Here is a 22175-nt window from a genome sequence, read left to right as displayed (position 1 = left end):
CCCATCCATCCACCCACCCATCCATCCATACAGACATACCTCCATGCATGCATCCATGCATCCACCCAACAATCCACATCATCACTTGTCCATACATTCATATATAGCTGGATCCATGCATCCAATCCATCCACATCATCACTCGTCCATACATACATACATACATACATACCTGCATACATGCATCCACCCACCCACCCATTCACATCATCATACATACATACATACATACCTGCATGCATGCATCCACCCACCCACCCATCCATCCATCCACATCATCACTCGTCCATACATACATAACTGAATGCAGCCACCCACCCATCCATCCACATGTTCACTCTTCCATATGTACATACATACCTACCTGCTTGCATGCATCCACTCATCCACAACTAGAAAATAATACTGATCGATTTCTGAACAATGAATATATAAAATGTTACATATTCCATTTCAGCAATTCAGTTCCTGTTTATATTTCACATGCTTTACTTAATCCTGCATTCCTTAGGATTGCTCACTATTTCCAGGATGTTGAATTTCTGTATTTTATTGTGCAGCATATTTCTTCAGCATGGCGCATACTTTGAACTGAGTCGCCTTCAGGCATTTTTGATGGACACCCATTGAGATCTCTGGAGCAAAGACTGAAGGCAGTGCACATTTTTCACAGTGCCTGTCAGTGGCTCAAAAAGGTGTTCAGAATACTGGGACAATCCATTCCTTGTCCTCTCTACTGAACAAACAGAGCAATGGTCACTTTTTCCAGTTGCAATTATGATGCTGTGCAAATGGTGTGAAGGTGGTACATAGTTGTCAAAATATTGAGAAGGCAAAAGTAAATCAACATTCAGTGCTTGCAGGTGAGTCAGTGTGTTTGGCGCTTGTGGAGTGAAGTTCTCAGGTTATACTGTATAAGCAGCTTCCTACGTTATCATATGAAATCTCTTTATTGTTTTCAGAAGTATACTTCCACAACTGCTTTATTAACCTTTTTGCTTTCTCAAATTTGCTTTAAAACGCATCATTTGCCCACTCTATTTTTCAAAATGTTCCCAGGAGAGAACACCCCTTATGATAGTCAGGCTCTCTCGCTATACTCGCTTGCGACAGGGCACTCATCCGGCACATTTACGCCCAACCACTTTCAAATTTCATCAGCCACCACAGCATAGTGCACATGCATCTCTATAACGTACCCTATTGAAATGGAGGCGCTCAATTGTGGTCCACCCTCTTGGCTAAGGACTTCCAAACCTCTTCATGCCTTTGTGTCCTGGTACTCCGGTGCTCGGACACTCTGACATTCTGTTACTCTAGTTTTGTGGTGACCTGGCACTGTGGTTTTCTGCTGCCCTTCTGCCCCAGTACTCTGGTGCTCTCATACTCTGACATTCTGATACTCTTGCTTTGTGGTGACCTGGCACTGTGGTTTTCTGGCACCCTTGTGGCCCGGTACTCTGTTGCTCTCATACTCTGACATTCTGATACTCTTGTTTTCTGGTGACATGGCACTGTGGTTTTCTGGCCGCCTTGTGCCCTGGTACTCTGGTGCTCTCATACTCTGACATTCTGTTACTCTTGTTTTCTGGTGACCTGGCACTGTGGGTTTCTGCTGCCCTTCTGCCCCGGTACTCTGGTGCTCTCATACTCTGACATTCTGATACTCTTGTTTTCTGGTGACCTGGCACTGTGGTTTTCTGGCACCCTTGTGCCCTGGTATTCTGGTGCTCTGATACTCTGACATTCTGGTACTCTGATCTTGTGGTGACCCAGTACTGTGGATCTCTGGTGTCCTTCTCAAGCATTGATCCTCTGGTGTCTGATACTCTGTCACATTCCAATACTCTTGACTTCTGGTGACCTGGTACTGCTGCTGTCTGACGTCCTTGTGTGCTGGTACCTTGGTGTTCTAGCGCCTGTGTGCCCTGGTTGTCTGCTACTTCTCTGTTGCAATAGTGCTCTGGTATCTCAAGCATTGATACTCTGGTGGTCAGATACTTTGATGCCCTGATACTCTGGCAAACTGATTCTATGTTATAGTTCCCTGCTGCCCTTGTGCCCTGGTACCCTGCTCCTACAGCACATTGATGCAGTTGTGCCCTTGTGTCGGTTCTCTGGGGCCATGTTGCCCTGGTACTCTAATGGTATATTACCATGCAGCCCTTGTTCCCTGGCACCTGCTGCTCTGCCATATTGGTGTCATAGTGCCCTGGTGATACACTGATGCTACGATGACCCGGGAACTCTGGATTCCCCGTGCTCTGGAGCTCTGATGATAGGGTTGTCTGGTACTCTATTTGTCCTGGGGCGCTGGTAGATGGGTAGCTTAACAATCATGGGCCTCGTTTATGAAGAAGTGGTATAGGGCAGCGCCAGAGGTCTTGTGAAAGTGCAGGAATGCACCATATTTATGAAATACGGTGCATTCCTTTCTTTTCTTCCCTGCGCTGGCGCACAATTTGCTGCCTTGCACCAATGTAGGCACCCTTGCACCAGGGTGCAAGGTTGCCCCTGTTGCAGGCAAGATTGCTTTTGTGCAGGAAGGGGCACCTTCATGCACAAAAACAATCCTGGGAGGTGTTTTCCTCTTTCCATGTGTGCTGCAGAGTGCAGCACAAATGGAAACGGCAAAAACATTATGCCTGCTCTGGGGAGGCGTAAGGTATTGGTGCTGCCCCACTTGATTACGTGCATCTCAGGCAGCCTCAAAATCCATGGGTGATGCGTGGGAACACCCACCTCAATGCCCATGAAACACCTACCTAGGGCAGGGTAACTCAACTCAGTGACTTGTGCTGCTTTGTCTTACGCCATATCTATAAGACCATGTAAAGCCATAACGGGTGGATTTACATCGCCTCATAGATATGACCTGCTCCGTCAAAAGAAGTGATGCTCCAGCAGCACAGGGGCTTGTAATGAGCCCCTGAGAGTTTTAGTCCTCTTTGTACCCTCATGTCTTGGTGCTCTGCTGCTGTAAGACACTGATCTGTGTGTAAGCTGGTGGCCTGGTACCTTGCAGCCATGCAACTCTTCTACTCACATCCATGTTACCAGTATCTTCTGACTGATGCTCAGGGAAGGCCCTGTCATGGGCTTGGGTGAAGGCTCCTCTCTGCTGGAGTCTGGAACAAAGGTGCTTCGGGCACCAGCTAGGATCAAAGCTGCCCATGGAAAGGAAACCTGGAGCCAGCACTTTTCCAGAGGCTGCCCCCCACCGAGCTCCCTGCAGGCATCTTCCATGTGAATGCTTCAGTCTTTGTAACAAAGTGATGCTGAGGTAGTTTCTAGCTACTTATGTTATAAATTAATTAAAAGTGGGACATATCGAAGGACCCCTTGGACCATCTGGGACTCTGAGGGGACCACCCTATGGGTCTGTAGCCAGGATTTAAAAGTCATGAGAGTTTGATGATGAGAATAGACGGAGGGGGCTAAAATACTGGCAAGCTGGTGATATTAAAGGGATTAGGGATCATGCCAACAAAAAATTTAAGAAACTCTGATTAGCAAAATCAGACTTACCTTCAGGAAACTGAGATTTAAAATACACAGCAGTGTTACTGAGTATTCTGTTTTCAGGCATCGATTCTAGTCCAGTGCAGTGCATTTTGCTCTTAGACATCAACGATTCATCCAGAAGTTTGTACTCAATTATCAAACTTAGAAGATTTAGTTTCCTCCAGTATTGTAGATTCTGCTCTCAAACTTTGAAGATTTAGTTTCCTCCAATATTGTAGATTCTGCTCTCAAACTTTGCAGATTTAGTTTCCTCCAGTATTGTGCATTCTGCTCTCAAACATTAAAGATTTAGTTTCCTTCAGTATTGTAGATTCTGCTCTCAAACATTTAAGATTTAGTTTCCTCCAGTATTGTAGATTCTGCTCTCAAACTTTGAAGATTTAGTTTCCTCCAGTATTGTAGATTCTGCTCTCAAACTTTGAAGATTTAGTTTCCTCCAGTATTGTAGATTCTGCTCTCAAACCTTTAAGTGTTAGTTTCCTCCAGTATTGTAGATTCTGCTCTCAAACTTTGAAGATTTAGTTTCCTCCAGTATTGTGAATTCTGCTCTCAAACTTTGACGCTTTAGTTTCCTCCAGTATTGTGAATTCTGCCCTCAAACTTTGAAGATTTTGTTTCCTCCAGGATTGTGCATTCTGCTCTCAAACTTTGAAGATTTAGGCTCCTCTGGACTGCACACTGGTCAGAGGCTTTGCTGCTGTCAGTGACCCACAGTGAATGCCTCAGGGAAGACCCTCTAATGCAGGACCATGAGCTGCTCTTATAGGGAAAGGCAGTGGGAAGGGATGACAGGCTGCACTTTGCTAAAAGCAGCCTCAAGACATGTGGGCTCAGTGGCCTCAGCTGTAACCCCAACGTTTCTTGCAGGAATAACAAAAACAGTATTATTAAAAATGTAGAAACAACCACTCAGAAAAGAAACACACCACAGACATGTTTATTCCTGCAGCCGCACAGCACAGTCCTGCCACCAAGGGCTGCTTTTCCCTCCAGAATTTGCAGGAAAAGACAAGCTTTGGAGAGTTTAGCAACACATTTCTCATACACAAACAAAGTAAATTTAACTTGTTTTGCTGGACTGCCACCTGGTCTTGCCGTGTGTTTTAATTTCTTTATTTTAGTGAAAAAAACTAAGGTCCCTTCCCCAGACAGAGCCTGAAATGGAAATCCAGCAGCTGGTTTCCATCAAGGGAAGATTCAACTTATTTGATAGAAATAAGTGTTTAGTTGCCAGGCTGCATCTTGGACCAGATGTTCCTTTTCTGTGTTCAGTAAAACTGCTTTATAATAGGAATCCATCTTATGTATTAAATATATGGAGTTTGATGACACGAAAATACCATCAGATCTGAGCTGTTACAAAAGAGTTGTAAATTGCACTGTACGTTCTGAACAACTTCAATGAAAACTGAATCATGAACTTGCAGGAATGCAGGACAGTTGGCATAATTTTTATGTTGTAAGTAGTGATACCTTTGAAGGAACTGAGAAATGTGAACATTGTTAGCATCTTATGTGTGATTTTAAAACCAGATCAGTCCATACTCAGAGGTGAACATGGTCAAATAACTCAGAAGAACTTTATGTGGCCATGAAGTAAGTTTTCAGTTCTAATGACACAGAGATAAGAATTGTCCCAGGTGCGGGCAGTGTCCAAGCAAAGGAGTGTAAGGTAGCGGATAGTTCAAGTAAACCAGGAGGAAGGTGGAGTTTTCAGACACATAGGGGCCAATTAGGATGTCCGCCACCACCCTAGCGGTAACAGGACCGCCCACCTGCCATGCGACGGTCCCGCCACCCCAATTACTATGCGACTGCCACAGCGGCGGTCGCATCGGGCATTTTACCATTGCAGCAGGTGTAGCTGGCTGCAGCACCCACCGCAATGGTAAAATGCCATGTTGTGCATTGCCATGCACAATGTGGCAGGCACCGCGCAGTACCTGCCACTTTGTGCATGGCAATGTAGGTGTGTACCATAGGTACCCCCCACATGCAGCCCCCCACCCCTCCGCCCAAATCTCCTCCTGTCTTTTTGTGGAGGGATCTCTGCCTCAAAAGACAGGCATCGTAATGACCATGGCGGTGTTTGCACAGCACCGCAAAAATTACCCCACTGTAGTGTCCCACAAGGTGGGCGGAAAAGAACCGATGGTAAATTTGGGAATGCCCCAAACAATCTGGGGGCTAAAGTCATACCTTCATGAAGCCAGTACGCCCGCCTCACACCCCTATGGTCTGCCCTGTTCGGGATCCATGGTGCTCAATAGTATAGCGCCATAAATTTTCCCCTGCCTTCTACAGAATGCTAAAAGGATAACCATTTTCCCTTGCCTTTTACACAATGCTAAAAGGATAACCGTAAGTTTGTGGTGCTATAGTGACACAGAGATGGGTGCACCTTAGTGTGTGCATACCCCTCGTGCCACCCTTGGTCCTGAACCCTATGATGAAGCATGTCACCAACTAGGTTGGTAAGTGAGGGATCTTTGATAAAATATTTCTACTTCTCACTTCATTTGTAGTATTGGCTATTTTCTTTAGTTGAGAACAACTCCTTCATTGTTTAAAACATCTATTTCAAGGGGACTAGGAGTAGTTCCACTGTACTCTCTCTCTCTTTGTGATTCTTTGGAAGTCTGGGAAATCACCAAAATCCATGTATGTTGCATGGGAATACCACACACAATCCATGGAACGCAACCTTGGGGCAGAGTCATGCAACACAGCTATTTACGTTGTGTTACTCCAGATTTATCAACCCACTCAGGACTACGCAAGGTGGCCTTTCGTACCTTGATAAATCGCACGTAAAGATTGCGTCACTTTTGTGACTTGTTGCGTGGCGCAAAAGCAACACAACCCTTGGATAAATTTGCCCCTGTATATACTGCTGTGTACAGTGAAAGGTTTGGATTAGCCATCCGTAACTTGGAAGGAAATGTTGCTGCAGTCATTCCAGGACTCACAGACACAGTCCCCATGTCCTGAATTTAAAAGAAATATATATAGAGGGAGAGGGCAGTAGTCCCCTTCCCCCGCTTCACCCCAACAGGGGCCAAAAGTTTAACCCCTTCGGTGCTCACGACGGCTGGGAGCCGTCATGGCACACAGTGGGCGTTTGCTCATGACGGCTCCCAACCGTCGTGACACCCACCCACGGAGGAAGCGCTGGCGCTCCCCCCGTGGGACACCGATCTTTGTTCCTGCACCGGGGAAGGCAGGGGAAGCCCTTTCCCTGCCTCCCCCCTCCCTCCACTCCACGTCATCAATGAAGTCAGCGTGCGACGCACGCTGATGTCATTGGAGGTTTCCCTTAGTTTCCCAACGCACTGGAAGCCATTTGCTTCCAGCGCGTTGGGAAAGTAAGAGGTGAGTTTTGCGAGGGGAATCTGTGTGTCGTCACTGCTTAGCGCGTAGCCCATTTCGGAGCAAGCCCTTCTGAATTGAGTCAGCGCTCTAGTTCCCGGGTCGCACACTATAAAACACGCAATGACGCGACCGCGCACCTGATTGAAGGGGGGAGAGAGACTGTTTTATCTTGATGCTCAGACTACCTTTTTAAAATCTTAAAATTATTGATTGTTTCTTACCGAATTTGCACTGTGTTTTAACGTGTTTAGCGAGGGGAATCTGTGTGTCGTCACTGCTTAGCGCGTAGCCCATTTCGGAGCAAGCCCTTCCGAATTGAGTCAGCGCTCTAGTTCCCGGGTCGCACACTATAAAACACGCAATGACGCGACCGCGCACCTGATTGAAGGGGGGAGAGAGACTGTTTTATCTTGATGCTCAGACTACCTTTTTAAAATCTTAAAATTATTGATTGTTTCTTACCGAATTTGCATTGTGTTTTAACGTGTTTAGCGAGGGGAATCTGTGTGTCGTCACTGCTTAGCGCGTAGCCCATTTCGGAGCAAGCCCTTCCGAATTGAGTCAGCGCTCTAGTTCCCGGGTCGCACACTATAAAACACGCAATGACGCGACCGCGCAGCGGGCGCGCCGAAGGCGCGCCAAAGGCAAGCCCGTCTGCGCCCGTCCGCGCCAAGATCGCGGCCAGCGCCAAATGCCGTACGGTCGGTATCAGACTTGGGTATCAGCCGGATGAACTACTAGCCTTAAACACTGGTAAGTGTCAGCGGCCGACTCCGCTGCTCGACCATGATACAATAGGCCCCAACTGCTGCTCAATGTGCGGCCTAAAGACGGCTTTTACTGCGCCTTATGGTATCTCCGCCCCTTTGTACCACTCCGGCTTCAGCCCTCTCACCCAATGTTCTGAACAAAAAGCTCCCTATGATAGGAACGTCAGCTCTGTTAATATCGCAAAATCGTCCAATGAGTTGCACTGTATTCTCCTTAACACTAGGTCAATGGCAAAACATAAGTATGAACTGGAGGATCTCATCTCAGCCACCAGTTCCGACTTGGTTTTTCTTACAGAAACCTGGTCATCGGTCACCTCTGCCCCAGATTGGAACAATGCTGTCCCCCCGGGATACTCACTGGCGCAAGTAGACCGGACAGGATCGGTCGGGGGGGGTATTGCGCTTATCCATCGCTCCCACCTCAAAGTTTCTTTTAAACAAGAATCCTCATTAGAGGCCGAAGCCATGTCGTTTATTATAAAACTCAATAATGCGGAACTTTTATCCGGTCTACTGGTCTATCGACCCCCTGGAGCAAGAGCCCCTTTTACAAAATCCCTACAGACCTTTCTTGAGTCGTGTTATGATACCACAACACTCACAGTCCTAGGTGACTTTAATTTTCACCTAGAAGACCTTACCAATTCAGACTCCTCCAATCTTATTGACATCATGGCAGGATATGGACTTTGCCAAATCATAACACAACCCACCCACTTGGCAGGCCACACTTTAGACGGAATTTTCACCAATAACGATAGGATTGCTGTAAAAAATATTCAACGGGTCCCTTGGACAGACCCCGCAGTAATCCTTTTTAAGGTGAACCTCCATCTATCTATAACGGGACGAAAATCCCGCCCTCGGCTGGTCAACACCCGCCCTTGGAAGGACATCCAAGGCATCGAACTAGCTGAAGCCTTGCTAGAGGGTACTCCTCACCCTAAGGACAGCAATGGCGGGGCTACTAAATTTGACTCCTGGATTAGTAAGGCAATTGACAAACTAGCCCCAGTGAAACTCACTCAGCCAAAAAAACGACTAGTCACTTCACCCTGGTACACACCAGAGTTGAAACTTGCCAAAATCAAACGTAGACGGCAGGAACGTCTTTGGAGATCAGATTACAGTCCTGCATTAAAGAAGGAATATAATCATACTCTGGATATGTACAAGTCCTTAATAAAACAAGCCAAAGTTACATACTTTACTAACAAAATTCAAGAGGCTAATAGTTCCTCGAAGGAACTCTTCAAAATAGTGACATTGCTTTCTAGGAGTCCCAACGATTCTATTTTCTGTCCTGATCAAAAATTCATTGATAATCTCGCCCTTTTCTTTCAACGCAAGATCCAAGATGTCTATAAGGAACTCCAGGAGATACAATCTGCTCCTGGGAATAACATAGGTCAGCCCTTGGAGCTTCCCACACCGCCCAACAGCCTGTCCCAATTCTCCCCTCTCAGTGAGGAACAGGTCAGTGACATATTACTCCAAATTAAATCTGGCTCTCCCCTAGATCCCTGCCCTCCTCGCATTTACCACCTGGCTCCTACGGTGATAAGTGCAGCTCTGACTCCCCTGCTAAACGAGATCATTAGCTCAGGTGTCTTTCCTTCAACCTGGAAAAAGGCTTGTATAAGGCCGATTCTTAAGAAGCCTGCGCTTGACCCCCAGGTCACCAAACATTATCGCCCTATATCCTGTCTTCCTCTGCCCGTCAAAGTCTTAGAAAAAGTGATCAATCAGGAGCTAATGCAATTCATCGATACTAACAGCGCCTTGGACACCACACAACACGGTTTCAGACCACGCCACTCCACTGAATCTGCCTTAATAATGGCTACAGAGGAAATTCGTAGAGCCATGGACAGTGGGGGCAGGGCCACTCTTGTCTTACTCGACCTTACGGCGGCGTTTGACACCGTTAATCATGCAGTTTTACATGATAGATTGATCCAGCTAGGCATAAAGGATTCTGCTCTGGCGCTCCTCCAATCCTTTCTCGAGTCCAGATATCAGCAGATCCACTGGGATGGTCTCCAATCCGAAGAACTTTTTCTTCCTTGTGGTGTTCCTCAGGGATCAGCATTATCCCCCACATTGTTTAATCTTTATGTCACCCCACTAGCTAAATTAATAAAGGATCATGGGTTAAATCTGGTCTCTTACGCCGACGACACACAATTAGTAGTGTCCCTGTCACAAAGTGTTGAAGCTACAGCGGAGAAATTTAGAACCTGCCTCTCCAGAGTGATGAGTTGGATGAGTCTGAACTTCCTAAAACTTAACACTGAGAAGACGGAGGTGATAGAATTTGGCCATAAGCCGTCCATCTGGAACCATCTTTGGTGGCCATCTGAAGCGGGCACTTGTCCAGTCCCCGCACCCAAAGTAAAGAACCTAGGTTTCCTGATGGACAAAGACCTCTCACTGACGTTCCAAGTCAATCAGGTGACCTCGGCCTGTTTCCTCATGATTAAAATACTCAGGAAGATCCTACCTTTTATCCCGTATACCTTGCGGAAAACAGTAGTGGGGGCCTTAGTCCTCTCCCGTATAGACTACTGCAATGCATTGTATGCCGGGATTGGGGAGCGTCAGCTCTCTAAGCTTCAATCCCTGCAAAATGCGGCTGTCAGAGTCCTGCTTGATCTCCCGAAGCATCATCCCACATCTTCCTACATGAGGAGACTCCATTGGCTTCCTGTTCGTAACAGGATCCAGTTTAAGACTTTATGTCTAGTGCATAAGGCTGTACATGGAGGAGGGGCTGACGATATGAAATCCCTATTTCCTACCTATGCCCCCTCTCGCACACTCAGATCCTCTACCATGGGCCTAGTCTGCCCATCAAAATTTAAGAGGTCACGATGGGGAGGCAGGGCCTTCTCGTTTCAAGCAGCAAGACTTTGGCACACCCTAACAACAGCACTCCGATTGGGAACTAACATGATCCCGTTCAGAAAGGCCTTGAAGACCTGGCTGTTCATCAATTCTTAATCTAGCCTCACCTCTTCCCTTCCATCACAGCGCCAAGACGCCTCGGCATAAGTGCGCTTAATAAATAATTCAGTCAGTCAGCCTCGTGGGGAGTGTATTTACAAAGTCATCGGAGGAAAGGAAAGGGTTTTCCTTTCCTCTGATGTCTTTTGAAAAATGCATTCATGCTGCACGATCGCGCCTGGGGCGCGATCGTGCAGCAGGAATGCATTTGTTTTGATGTTTGGTGGCCCAATTTGTGTCGGGGAGCGGCCCCTTGGGCAAGGGTCGCTCCCCTTGGGGGGAATATTTAGAAGTTGGGTCTACGGGCAGATCCGTGTAATTTTGTTTAAAAAAAAGGTGTGTGTGGCCCCATTGGGCCTGCTTGTTTAAAAAAAAAAAATGCCCAATCTGTTTTGGGGAGCGGCCCCTTGGGCAAGGGTCGCTCCCCATGGGGGGAACATTTTGAAGTTGGGTCTGCCCCCCTTGGGGCGGGGCAGATCCGTGTAATTTTTTAAAAAAAGGTGTGTGTGGCCCCTCTGGGCCTGTATGTTTATATTTTATTTTTTTATATGCCCAATCTGTTTTGGGGAGCGACCCGTTGGGCAAGGGTCGCTCCCCTTTGGGGAGAAAAATGTGTAGCTGGGTTTGTCCCCCTTGGGGAGGCAGATCCGTGTAATTAAAAAAAAAATGGTGTGTCCTATCTGTTTTAGGAAGTGGCCCCTTGGGCAAGGGTCGCTCTCCTTGGGGGAGCAATATGTTTTTGGGGTTTGGCCCCTTCGGCAAGGGCCGCGTCCCTCTGGGGTGCATTTATTTTGGCTGTTTCTGACCCCTTGGAAGGGCAGATTAAACAATTTATTTTAGTGTATGCCCACTAGGCCACCAGGGATTGTTTTTTTGTCGTTGGGAGCGGCCCCTTGGGCAAGGGTCGCTCCCCTTTATGGGGTATTTATTGTGGTTGTTTCTGCCCCTTTGGGGGCCAATCGGCCATATGTTTTCAGGCCCATCTGTGCCCTAGGGGGGCAGAAGCCAGTAGACACCAGGGCTGTTTAAATGTTGGTGTTGGGGAGTGACCCCTTGGGCAAGGGTTGCTCCCCCTTTGAGGGTGAATTTTTGGGCTGTTTCTGCTACCTGTGGGGGCAGATAGGCCTTATGCTTTTAGGCCCACCTACCCCCTTTGCTTGGCTGGTGGTTAGTTTGTGGACTAGTGCATTATTTGTATATGTGATTGTAATGTTTTATTTCTCCTTTTTATTCTAGTGTAAAGCTTTTGATTCCTGTTTGCGTTTTCGGCAGTGGTTGTTCTGCAGTTTTGCGTAGTTGACTTTTTTTGGTAAGAAATACATTTTTTGTTGTATTTGCTCCAAATGAGTGTTATTGTCATGCATGAATGATTTTTTTTGTAAGTGGTTCGTAATGGCAGCATATTTTGTTAGTGTTTTGAGCATGTAATTCTTTGCGATGTGTTTTGCATTGTCTTATGTGTAATTTTCTTTTCTTTTTCTTTTTTAGTGGGATATTGTTGATCCTTACTGTGTCTGTGCAGAGTAGGTGGTGGTGAGTCTCGCTGCTTCTGGCAAGTGAGTGGTATCGTTTTGGAGTATATAGGTCTTTGTGATAAAGAGGCATTTTGTTTATTGCTTATTTTTAAAGTGTTTGTTGTTGACTTGTTTGACAAGTTACCTTTATTAGTAAGGATTATGGCTAGCCGCAGAATTACTGCTCAGCAGGTTGTTGGTATGCTGCTTGAATCTTCCTCTGAGCAGGATTATGAGACTGACAGTGCGTCTGAGGGAGAGGAGGGAGGGGAAGATTCAGGCAGTGAGTTTTCTCTCCACATGGAATCATCGGATGATGAATATACTCTCAGTGCGGATGAAGGTACCCCAGTGTGGATGAAGTGCCTGTTTTAGAGGGGGACACTGATGAGCCGATGGTGCAGCAATAGACATCGGTATTGCAGGCTGAGGCTGCAAGGCTTCCTACTGGAAGTGCTGGACTCTGGGTTGATCCAAACATGGTGCAGCCGATGTTGCCTGCCTTTAGTGTGGATGCAGGGTGTAGAGTGGATTGTGAACATTTTTTGCCTATACAGTTCTTTCATTTGTTTATGGATGATGTATTTTTGGCTGAGATTGTTGAGCAGTCTAATTTGTATGCTGAACAGTTTTTGAGGGACCACAGTGCCACACTTAAGCCCCACTCTAGAGCTACCCGGTGGACTCCCACAAATCTGGATGAGATGAAGAAGTTTTTGGGTTTGACTTTTTTGATGGGCTTGATAAGGAAGCCGTCCATGGCTTCATATTGGTCTACCAGTGCCTTGATGGCAATGGCCATATTTCCTGCGATTATGACCCGTGATCGGTATTTACTTTTGCTTCGGATGCTGCATTTTGTTGATAATACTTTGGCATTGCCACGAGATCACCCTGACTGTGACCGTATTTTTAAGATTCGGCCTGTACTTGATCACTTTGTAGATCGATTTTCAGAGATCTATACTCCTGGGAAAGAAATATCTATTGATGAGTCTTTGGTCCTGTTCAAGGGCCGTTTGGTTTTTAGACAGTACATCCCTAGCAAGTGGGCACGGTATGGAATCAAGCTGTATATGTTGTCTGAGAGTAGGACAGGATATGTTTTTAATTTCCGTGTGTACACTGGTAGGGATTTCACTATTGACCCCCCTGGTTGTCTGTCTACTTTTGGAGTTTCAGAGAAAATTGTGTAGGATCTTGCTAGAGGACTGTTTAACAGAGGTCACCATTTGTACCTTGATAACTTCTACACTGCTGTGCAATTGTTTAAGGAATTGTTCAAAGTGGACACTTTTGCTTGTGGCACAATCCGCTCTAACCGTAAAGGTTATCCAAAAGAGCTTGTTTCCAAAAAACTTCAGAGGGGGCAGTGCAGTTCCTTGCGTAGTGATGAACTACTTGCTGTGAAATTTGTGGACAGGAGGGATGTGTACATGCTGACTACCATCCATGATCAGAGTACTTCACCTGTGGCTGTTTGGGGTCAGTTTGCTGAGGTACGCAAACCGGTGTGCATTTTAGACTACAATAAGCACATGTGTGGTGTTGATAGAGTAGATTAGAGGTTGGAACTTTACACTGCTATTCGTAAGGCGTACATTTGGTACAAAAAGTTGCCCATCCATCTCTTCAATTTAGCAACTTTCAATGCTTTTGTTGTGTACAAGGAGTGTTCTCCCGAGTAGCGGTGGGCGACAATTTCCGTTCCGCTCGCAGAAATTGCGAAATGTTGAAATTTTCGCGTTCCGCGCGGAACGCGAAAATTTCGAAACTTCCGCGATCCGCGGCAGAACGGAAATATGCAGGGCAGGATTCATTCTGGCACGATGCTCCTGTCACTAGACCTCACCAGGAAGCACTTACAGATATAAATAAAGCAGGTGCCCGAGTTGAAGCTCAAATTCTGGAACGCATTAATCTGCCAAAATATTTGTGAGCGTGGTGGTGGCTAAGCAGATTTCAGTTCTCCCCATTTCCACCCTGAAATGTTAGCTGTAATCCTTGCCGGTGGTGTTTGCATCCTTCATTTTCTCGAGCGCAATCCTCGTGTAGAATTCGTGAGCGTGGTTAAGCAGATGTCAGTTCTCCCCATTTCCACCCTGAAATGTTAGCTGTAATCCTTGCCGGTGGTGTTTTCATCCTTCATTTTCTCGAGCGCAATCCTCATGTAGAATTCGTGAGCGTGGTTAAGCAGATGTCAGTTCTCCCCATTTCCACCCTGAAATGTTAGCTGTAATCGTTGCCGGTGGTGTTTGCATCCTTCATTTTCTCGCGCGCAATCCTTGTGTAGAATTCATGAGCGTGGTTAAGCAGATGTCAGTTCTCCCCATTTCCACCCTCAAATGTTAGCTGTAATCCTTGCCGGTGGTCTTTGCATCCTTGATTATCTCGAGCGCAATCCTCATGTACTTCCTGTGACAAACCGGTTCCTTCTCCTTGTCTGCCTCAGAGTCCCTGCTCTGATCCTTCATAAACAAGAGGCATGTGAACTGGCCTAGAAGCCCCGCCCGTTTGGCCCCACATACACTAGCGGTGTGCAACGTCTTCCCGCCCTTTCCCCACAATGATGGACAGCTTACTCAAGGGACCCCGGCGCCCACTGGCGCGGTGTCAAAGTTACAGACACACATGGTCATTGAAGACAACTCTTCTGGCCCTTTACGCAGCAGTAGTGTAGGAAACGGACTGTGCATTTACCCAACGAGGTAGCACTTACTGATGATTAGCCAGTAGAAAGTACTCCAGTTGACTCGAGTAGAGGTATTGGACAAAACGGTGGAATCTTCTTGGATAAACATGCAGGGAAGGATTCATTCTGGCACGATGCTCCTGTCACAAAAATTAAACCTCAACAAGAAGCACTAATCAGCCCGAAATCTCCGCAGAGATTTTTTGCCGTTTCGCGAACTTTTGTGAAAGGCAATTTCGCAAATTCCGCCCACCCCTACTCCTAAGTCAAAGTTGACATTGGTTCAGTTTCAGCAGTCTGTGATAGGGAGCCTTGTTGTTGTGGAACAGGCAAGTGTTCCTAGAGTTGGAGTGGTGGAGGATGTGGCTAGATTGAAAGATCCGATGAGACCCATAGTTTCCAGCATCGATTCCCTTACCGAACCACTTAGCAAATATGTTGATAAATTTTTACAACCATTAGTGGTCAATCAGAATGCTTACATAAAGGATACAACCTCTATGATTAAAAAAATTGAAGGTTTGCCATACCATATAGAAAGCCAATGGTTAGTTACTCTTGATATAGAGGCCCTTTATACTAATATACCACAAAATGATACTATTAAAATGCTGAAGGGCCTCTTAAAGAATGAACATGATGATCTTTCGACCCACTCAGCATTTATAGTGGAATGCGTGGAAGTTATTCTTAAAAATAATATTTTTCTTTTTGGAACTGAGCTATACAAACAGGTCAAAGGTACCAGCATGGGAGCCACCTGTGCTCCGAGTCTGGCCTGTTTGTATGTAGCTGATTTCAAAGAGAGGCATATTTTTAATTTAGTGGCACCATTTTACGAAAATATTTCTTGTTGGTCCCGCTACATCAATGATGTCTTTTTTATTTGGAGCGGTACAATTGAATCCCTCAATGACTTCCTAATTTGGATAAACCTAGGAGATATTAATCTTAAATTCACGTCCAATAGTAATAAAGCATATTGCGATTTCCTAGATATTAGAATAAAACATACTGATGGCAAATTAAAAGTAGAGTTGTTTACGAAACCTACCGATCGTAATACAATGTTACATTATCATAGCAATCATCCGATATGCCAGAAGGACAATATCCCTTACGGGCAATATCTAAGAATACGCCGTAACTGTACTGATATTAATGATTTTAACAGACATGCGGATGTTCTAACACAAAAATTGATAGACAGAGGGTACCCAAAAAAACTTACCCGAAAAGCTTACAAAAGAGCAAAATATTTTGACAGAGACTCATTGTTCACAGATGAGAACCAAGGCGAAAAACCACAGGATCTACCACTAATTTTTGTAACAAATTTCAGTAGTATTAGAAATAAGGTGAAAAATATTGTTAATAGAAACTGGTCATTACTAAAAGATAAAAATGAGACCAAACCACCCAAACCGATGTTTTCATTTAGGAGAAATAGCACGATCCGCAATAAGTTAGTACATACATATAGAGAAGAGAAGACATCTAAACAGAACACTATCAATAATGTCCCTTTCCCTGTTGGCACTTACCCTTGCAATTCCTGTAAAAATTGCAGTAACATCATTAAAGGCAGCACAGTAATGCACAATGGGAACAAACACTACATAAAAAATTTGATAAATTGCAGGACCAGCAATTTAATTTACATGATAGTGTGTCCATGCAATAAAGCGTACATTGGTGAGACCTCACGCGAAATACGTACTAGGATTACTGAACATAAATCCGCGATTAGAACCAAGAAAAAAACAGCCCCATTAGTAGATCACTGGTTAGAGGCGAATCACTCAATAGAGGATCTGAGATGGCGCGGTATAGAAATCATCCAATATAATACACGTGGCTGCGACATCACGACCAAAAGAAAAAAACGTGAGCAATTTTTTATGTCACGGTTCAATACATACAAAAATGGATTGAATAACAAAGAGGATTGGGAAAAACTACTGTAGTATATTTGTTTAACATATATGATTGTGTCAGATTGTGCATGTTTTTGTTATTGTCTTCCTTAATTCTGAATATGGAATTTTCATCTACACGTGCGCAACACTTTTTCATCTAGTTGAGACACAATGAGGTACATGTTTCATTATGTATTGGCCGTATGATACTCTCACAGCCTTCTATTTTGTAATATGAAGCTTTATGTAATTCTTAACTACTATATTGATGGCAGCCACTATTTTTATAAAGCTCTATACAACAATATATTGGAAAGCAATACTACGATTTTTATAAAGAATATATAGCGCTTTGATTGCTTGATTAATATGGAATTACAGTGTTTTTGGTAGTGAAATTCCCGTTTATTTCCAGAAACCTTTTAAGCGTACAATATCTAGTGTATACCACTAATATGGCCGCTATTACGAGACATATGAGAAATAATTATCACGATTCCATCAGTTTATAGTTCTATTGATGTGAACGGTTTGAAAAATAAAATAAAAATTCCTAATATGTTAATTTCAAATAGAAATAGGATAATCTTTATCTGTAGGATAATATTAACATGCAGCCCCTACTCTATGCGACCTTTCAAGATGGCCGCCATCGTTACAAGGTGCGATACTAGGTACGTAGACGATTTTGACGAAACAGGAACTGACGTAATTACGTAATTGGAAATCCGGCAAAATCAGATATAAAAGAGATGGGAAATGAAAGACCCTCGATATGCCATTTTCGAAGGGTCCGCAAGAGCAGGGAGGCCGATTTTGTTTTAAAAGGTAAGCGCTAATGAGCACTTTAAATGATTCGCTTAAGCTTTTACTGTTGAGTTTGACATTATCTTCAGCAGTAGATTACTTAGAAAGACGTAACATTGAGACAGAACCTGCTTGTTCTAAGGATGCTGGTATCCCAACAGCTGAGTTCTCTATGATTATTTAAATTTAGTAATTTGTCAAAATTAGGCTGTGTTACTGCCGACTTACTGGTCGCCATTCCAGCTAGGATACCATTATAGAAGAGAACAAGCACATGAACACTCATAAGCATTAACATCAAAGAGTGATGTGCGAATAATTATTTGATCGACCGACATGTAAAGTCGAGTCTTTTTTCGAGAGGAAGATGTACTAATACATAAATAATAATGAAAAACAAGTAGCATTGAGTACAATATAGCCCCTTTTTTTTTTTGTGCCTACGTATATTGATAATAGATAAAGAAATTATCTAAATATATAAAAGTAAACCAGTTGGAGAAACATGACTATACTAAAATATGTCTGTAAGCGACTGTGATTATATCAAGTAATAATAAACGGTTAATATATAGGAATACATAAGCGATAATGTATCATGTTCCTTTATATATAGGATCTATTACAACCAAGTGGAAAGTGAAGAAAAATTGAGAATAATTAGACCTATCTGATGTAACTTCCTTACTATATGACAAGAATTGAAGAAAAGAAAAGGATTTACACGTCCCTGAGCATTGCGGTGAGCGGTGGTTACCAAATGCTAGAAAATGGATTATATTTACTACTTCATGCAAAAAAACCTCAGTGATTGAATGATGTTTTTCCTTAAATTGCTTCTTTAGAGAAAACAGTCCTTAAAAAGATTTAAAGTGGTCTCTTCTCGACAAACTAATACATTTACGGTGGCTCTTGTGGATAAAATATATGATCTCAACTAATAAGAAGGTACGCCAACATTGTCCCTGTAATGTTTAAGAAATAATAATGACAGCAGAGGATATACTAAATAATGATACCTCCTTGCATTATAGACTGAATAACCAGCAGGCAGAAAATACTAATTTGGAGGGTCATCCCCCTTGGATAGTCTATTCAAACGTCTATTCCTTTTTTTTGTATTTCTTTTTTTAAAATCAGGTATGTGGTTTTAACTATTATGCTGAAAGAATTATTATCCTAAAGGAAAGAAAATAAATATATGTATAATATAAAAATGGATATTATATTTTGCACAAAATATGTGTTTTCAATAACAATACCATTGTACTGCCAAGTTTCTGTTCCATCTAGTAGTGATTGAAGGTAGTGTGCATAAACAAGAGGTCACTGTGAGAACTGAAGAAGCATGTCATTAATGCAGACTAATACTGTAGCCATGATTTACAGCACTGTACATTGCACTTTTGAGTCACAAAATTGTTTTAAGAAAAATCTTTCCTTTTTTTAGATTTGATGAAACTGTTTTAGTCCTGAAGAAGGTGAAAAATTAAGAAATCACCGAAACGCTGCGTCGACTTTTTATTCATGATAACTCATTTTAATTGTGATTAATTGTGTCCATTAAAGATTGTAACCCATTTTGGGAGGGAGAGATATTTTACATGATTCATTCTGTCTTTTTAAATGTAATAAATAATTTTGATTTTAAAGAATAAGCTTTTCAAAAGGCTTTTTTCAGTGCATATACAAGATACAGTGTATAGGTTGGAGGGCAAACCCTTTTTCTGAGATAATTAATTGAGTCAGGGAACATTCGACACTTGGCTGAGGACAACCCCGTAGGCCTTTTTTGACAGGGACACTTGTGTTTTTCTGAATATCGATACCCCGTCCCTTTGTGCGTGTCACATTGGGGTAACTCCCCTGTTATTTTTGATTAGATTGAAAGATCGCCATTTTCCTGATTTAATTCCTCCCATGCCCAAAAAAACCAATCCCTGTAAGAGATATAGAGTCTGCTTGCGAAGAGGTGTGCGGAAGGAGAGTCGTACGCACTGTGCCGATTGTCCTTCTAATCCTGGGCTGTGTGTTCCATCATGTTTCAGATTGTATCACACTAAAAAGAGTTTTTGGGAGCAACCGTGAGTCTAATAGTGTACTGCCTTGTCTGTATGGTTTGATATAGTTGTTCAGTTTCACGTTTGGCAATAGAATGATGTATTTCGTTTCTGCTGTTGTTTTTGTAGTTATAGTTTGGTATCTAGTTCCAATTGGTTTGTGTTTTCTTTCTTGTATAAAAAAAAATCCATGACGGTGTGCGTGGACTGGCGGTAGGCTGGCGGTGTACGTGGACTGGTGCTTGGCGGGCGGTGTGTGTGGACTGGCGCTTGGCTGGCGGTGAGTGGACTGGCGCTTGGCTGGCAGTGTGCGTGGACTGGTGCTTGGCTGGCAGTTTGCGTGGATTGGTGCTTGGCTAGCGGTAAATGGGCTGGCGCTTGGCTGGCAGTGTGCGTGGATTGGCGCTTGGCTGGTGGTGTGTTTGGACTGGTGCTTGGCTTGCCGTGAGTGGACTGGCGCTTGGCTTGCAGTGAGTGGACTGGCGCTTCGCTTGCAGTGTGCATGGATGGGCGCTTGGCTGGCGGTGTACATGGACTGGCGCTTGGCTGGTAGTGTGCGTGGACTGGTGCTTGGCTGGCTGTGAGTGGGCTGGTGCTTGGCTGGCGGTGAGTGGGCTGGCGCTTGGCTGGCAGTGTGCGTGGATTGGAGCTTGGCTGGTGGTGTGTTTGGACTGTCGCTTGGCTGTCAGTGTGCGTGGACTGGTGCTTGACTGGCGGTGAGTGGGCTGGTGCTTGGCTGGTGGTGTGTGAGTAGTGACTAGCTGCTGGTCACTACGCACACTGCTAGCCAAACTCCACTCCATGCAATCCGTGAGCTGGTGTGGTTGGTGTGTCAGGAATGTGAGCGTGTGAAAGTGATGGGCCCTTGAATGGCGCTGTCTGCTGGTGTGAGTCTTGTAATGTGCTGGGCCCGCGGCTGGCGGTGTGAATGGTTTTGTATGTGTCACACGTATGAAAGGTGTATGAATGGCCTGTAAAGAGGTTGGTGCCTTGTCGTTGCTTTAAAGCTCACGAGCTGTGAGTTAATGGTTCAGTTTCTCGTACTTTCAATTATTAACAGTGCAATTCTTTTTTGTGAAATCTCTGGTTAATACAAGTATATATACTGAACCATCGCTCACCCTCGTGCCAAATCCAACCAGTATGTATGTGTGCTTCAGGAATAGATGGTTGTGTAGAAAAAAAACTATTCTGTTTTTGTCAAGCAGGGTGTACCTTGTCCCTTTTTGTGAATGTTGTAATGTGTTGGTTTTGTGCCTGGTGGTGTGAACGGTGTTGTGTGTATCATGTATGAAAGGTGTGTGAATGGCCTAGAAAGCGGTTGGTGCCTTGACGTGGCTTTACAGCTCACGAGCAGCGAGTCATTGGTTCAGTTTTTTGTCCTTTCAATTATTGACCGTGCATTTCATTTTTGTGAAATCTCTTGTTAATAACATTTTATATACTGAACCATCACTCGCCATCGTGCCAAATCCAACCAGTATGTGTGTGCTTGAGGAATAGATGGCTGTGCAGTATTCTTTGTATGTTTTGTCTCTGCCAAGCTGTACATTTCATTTAAAATTAACCTAACAACTGTAGTTTTTGTCGTAAACTAAACACCCATGGGAGTGCATGGTAATGTCTCTCTTGTGGATCCCAACAAGTTATCTTACCCACAATGTCCTGCAAACCTCAAAATGTGACGGTGACATTTTCCTTGCATTATTTTGCCCAAATTTTCACACGGTGGAAAGTAACAACAAACTTCCAACCCCCCTGCATTTCTCCAAGTATCCCAATAGAAATGCTACCTCACTTGTATGGGTGGGCCAAGTACCCGCGGCAGGGAAGGGCCCAAAACCTATTGATGTGACATCAAAATTACCTATCACAAACCAACCTGGTTTTGCAAGGAGGGTCCCATGAGTTTTTGGTCAGGGGCTCAGCGGCCATCTAGGGAAACCTACCAAACCCACACATTTCTGAAAACTAGACACCCAGGGGCTTCCAGGGAGGTATGGTTTGCGTGGATCCCCCAACGTTTCCTTACCCAGAATACCCTGCAAACCTCAATTTTAGCTGAAAAAACCCCTTTTTCCACACATTTTTCTGTGGGAAAGTTGTGGTATCACCGGGCTCACACAAATTTCCCACCACACAGCGTTCCCCAAGGTCTCCCGATAAAAATGGTGCCTCACTTGTGTGGGAGGCCCAAGTACCCGCGGAGACCTGGGGGAATGCTGGGTGGTGGGAAATTTGTGTGAGCCCGGTGATGCCAAAACTTTCCCACACAAAAATGTGTGAAAAAAGTTATTTTTTTCAGCTAAAATTGAGGTTTGCAGGGGATTCTGGATAAGGAAACGTTGGGGGATCCACGCAAGCCATACCTCCCTGGAAGCCCCCGGGTGTCTAGTTTTCAGAAATGTGTGGGTTTGGTAGGTTTCCTTAGATGGCCGCCGAGTACGGGCCAAAAACCCAGGTGACCCCCCTTGCAAAACCAGGTGGTTTTGAGGTAGTCAATTTTG

At 44.5% G+C, this 22175-nt stretch overlaps 1 protein-coding gene across 14 annotated transcripts in view; it reads left to right on the top strand.

Annotated features, from left to right (window-relative positions):
* Nucleotides 1–22175, top strand: part of LOC146869506 (uncharacterized) — a 146781-nt gene that overhangs the window by 91351 nt on the left and 33255 nt on the right. For 5 of the 14 annotated variants that reach the window (XR_014960816.1, XR_014960730.1, XR_014960781.1 and 2 more), the window contains one exon: nucleotides 19059–19266. The exons of 4 other annotated variants lie outside the window; for them this stretch is intronic. Coding sequence is in view for 1 of the 10 variants with exons in the window: in XM_085602866.1 (XP_085458992.1) it covers nucleotides 18300–18350 (51 nt within the window). In the remaining 9 variants the exon portion in view is untranslated. Of the gene's footprint in view, nucleotides 1–11912; nucleotides 11986–12164; nucleotides 12233–18224; nucleotides 18351–18453; nucleotides 18730–19058; nucleotides 19267–22175 lie in introns of those variants that run through there. 5 more of the 14 variants (XR_014960807.1, XR_014960776.1, XR_014960746.1 and 2 more) reach the window with 4 other exon arrangements.

Source organism: Triturus cristatus, chromosome 1_1 (assembly GCF_964204655.1).
Source record: "Triturus cristatus chromosome 1_1, aTriCri1.1, whole genome shotgun sequence".
Classification (NCBI taxonomy): Eukaryota; Metazoa; Chordata; class Amphibia; order Caudata; family Salamandridae; genus Triturus; species Triturus cristatus.
Note: the sequence above shows the minus strand (reverse complement) of the source record. Positions and strands in the feature narration are given on the sequence as shown.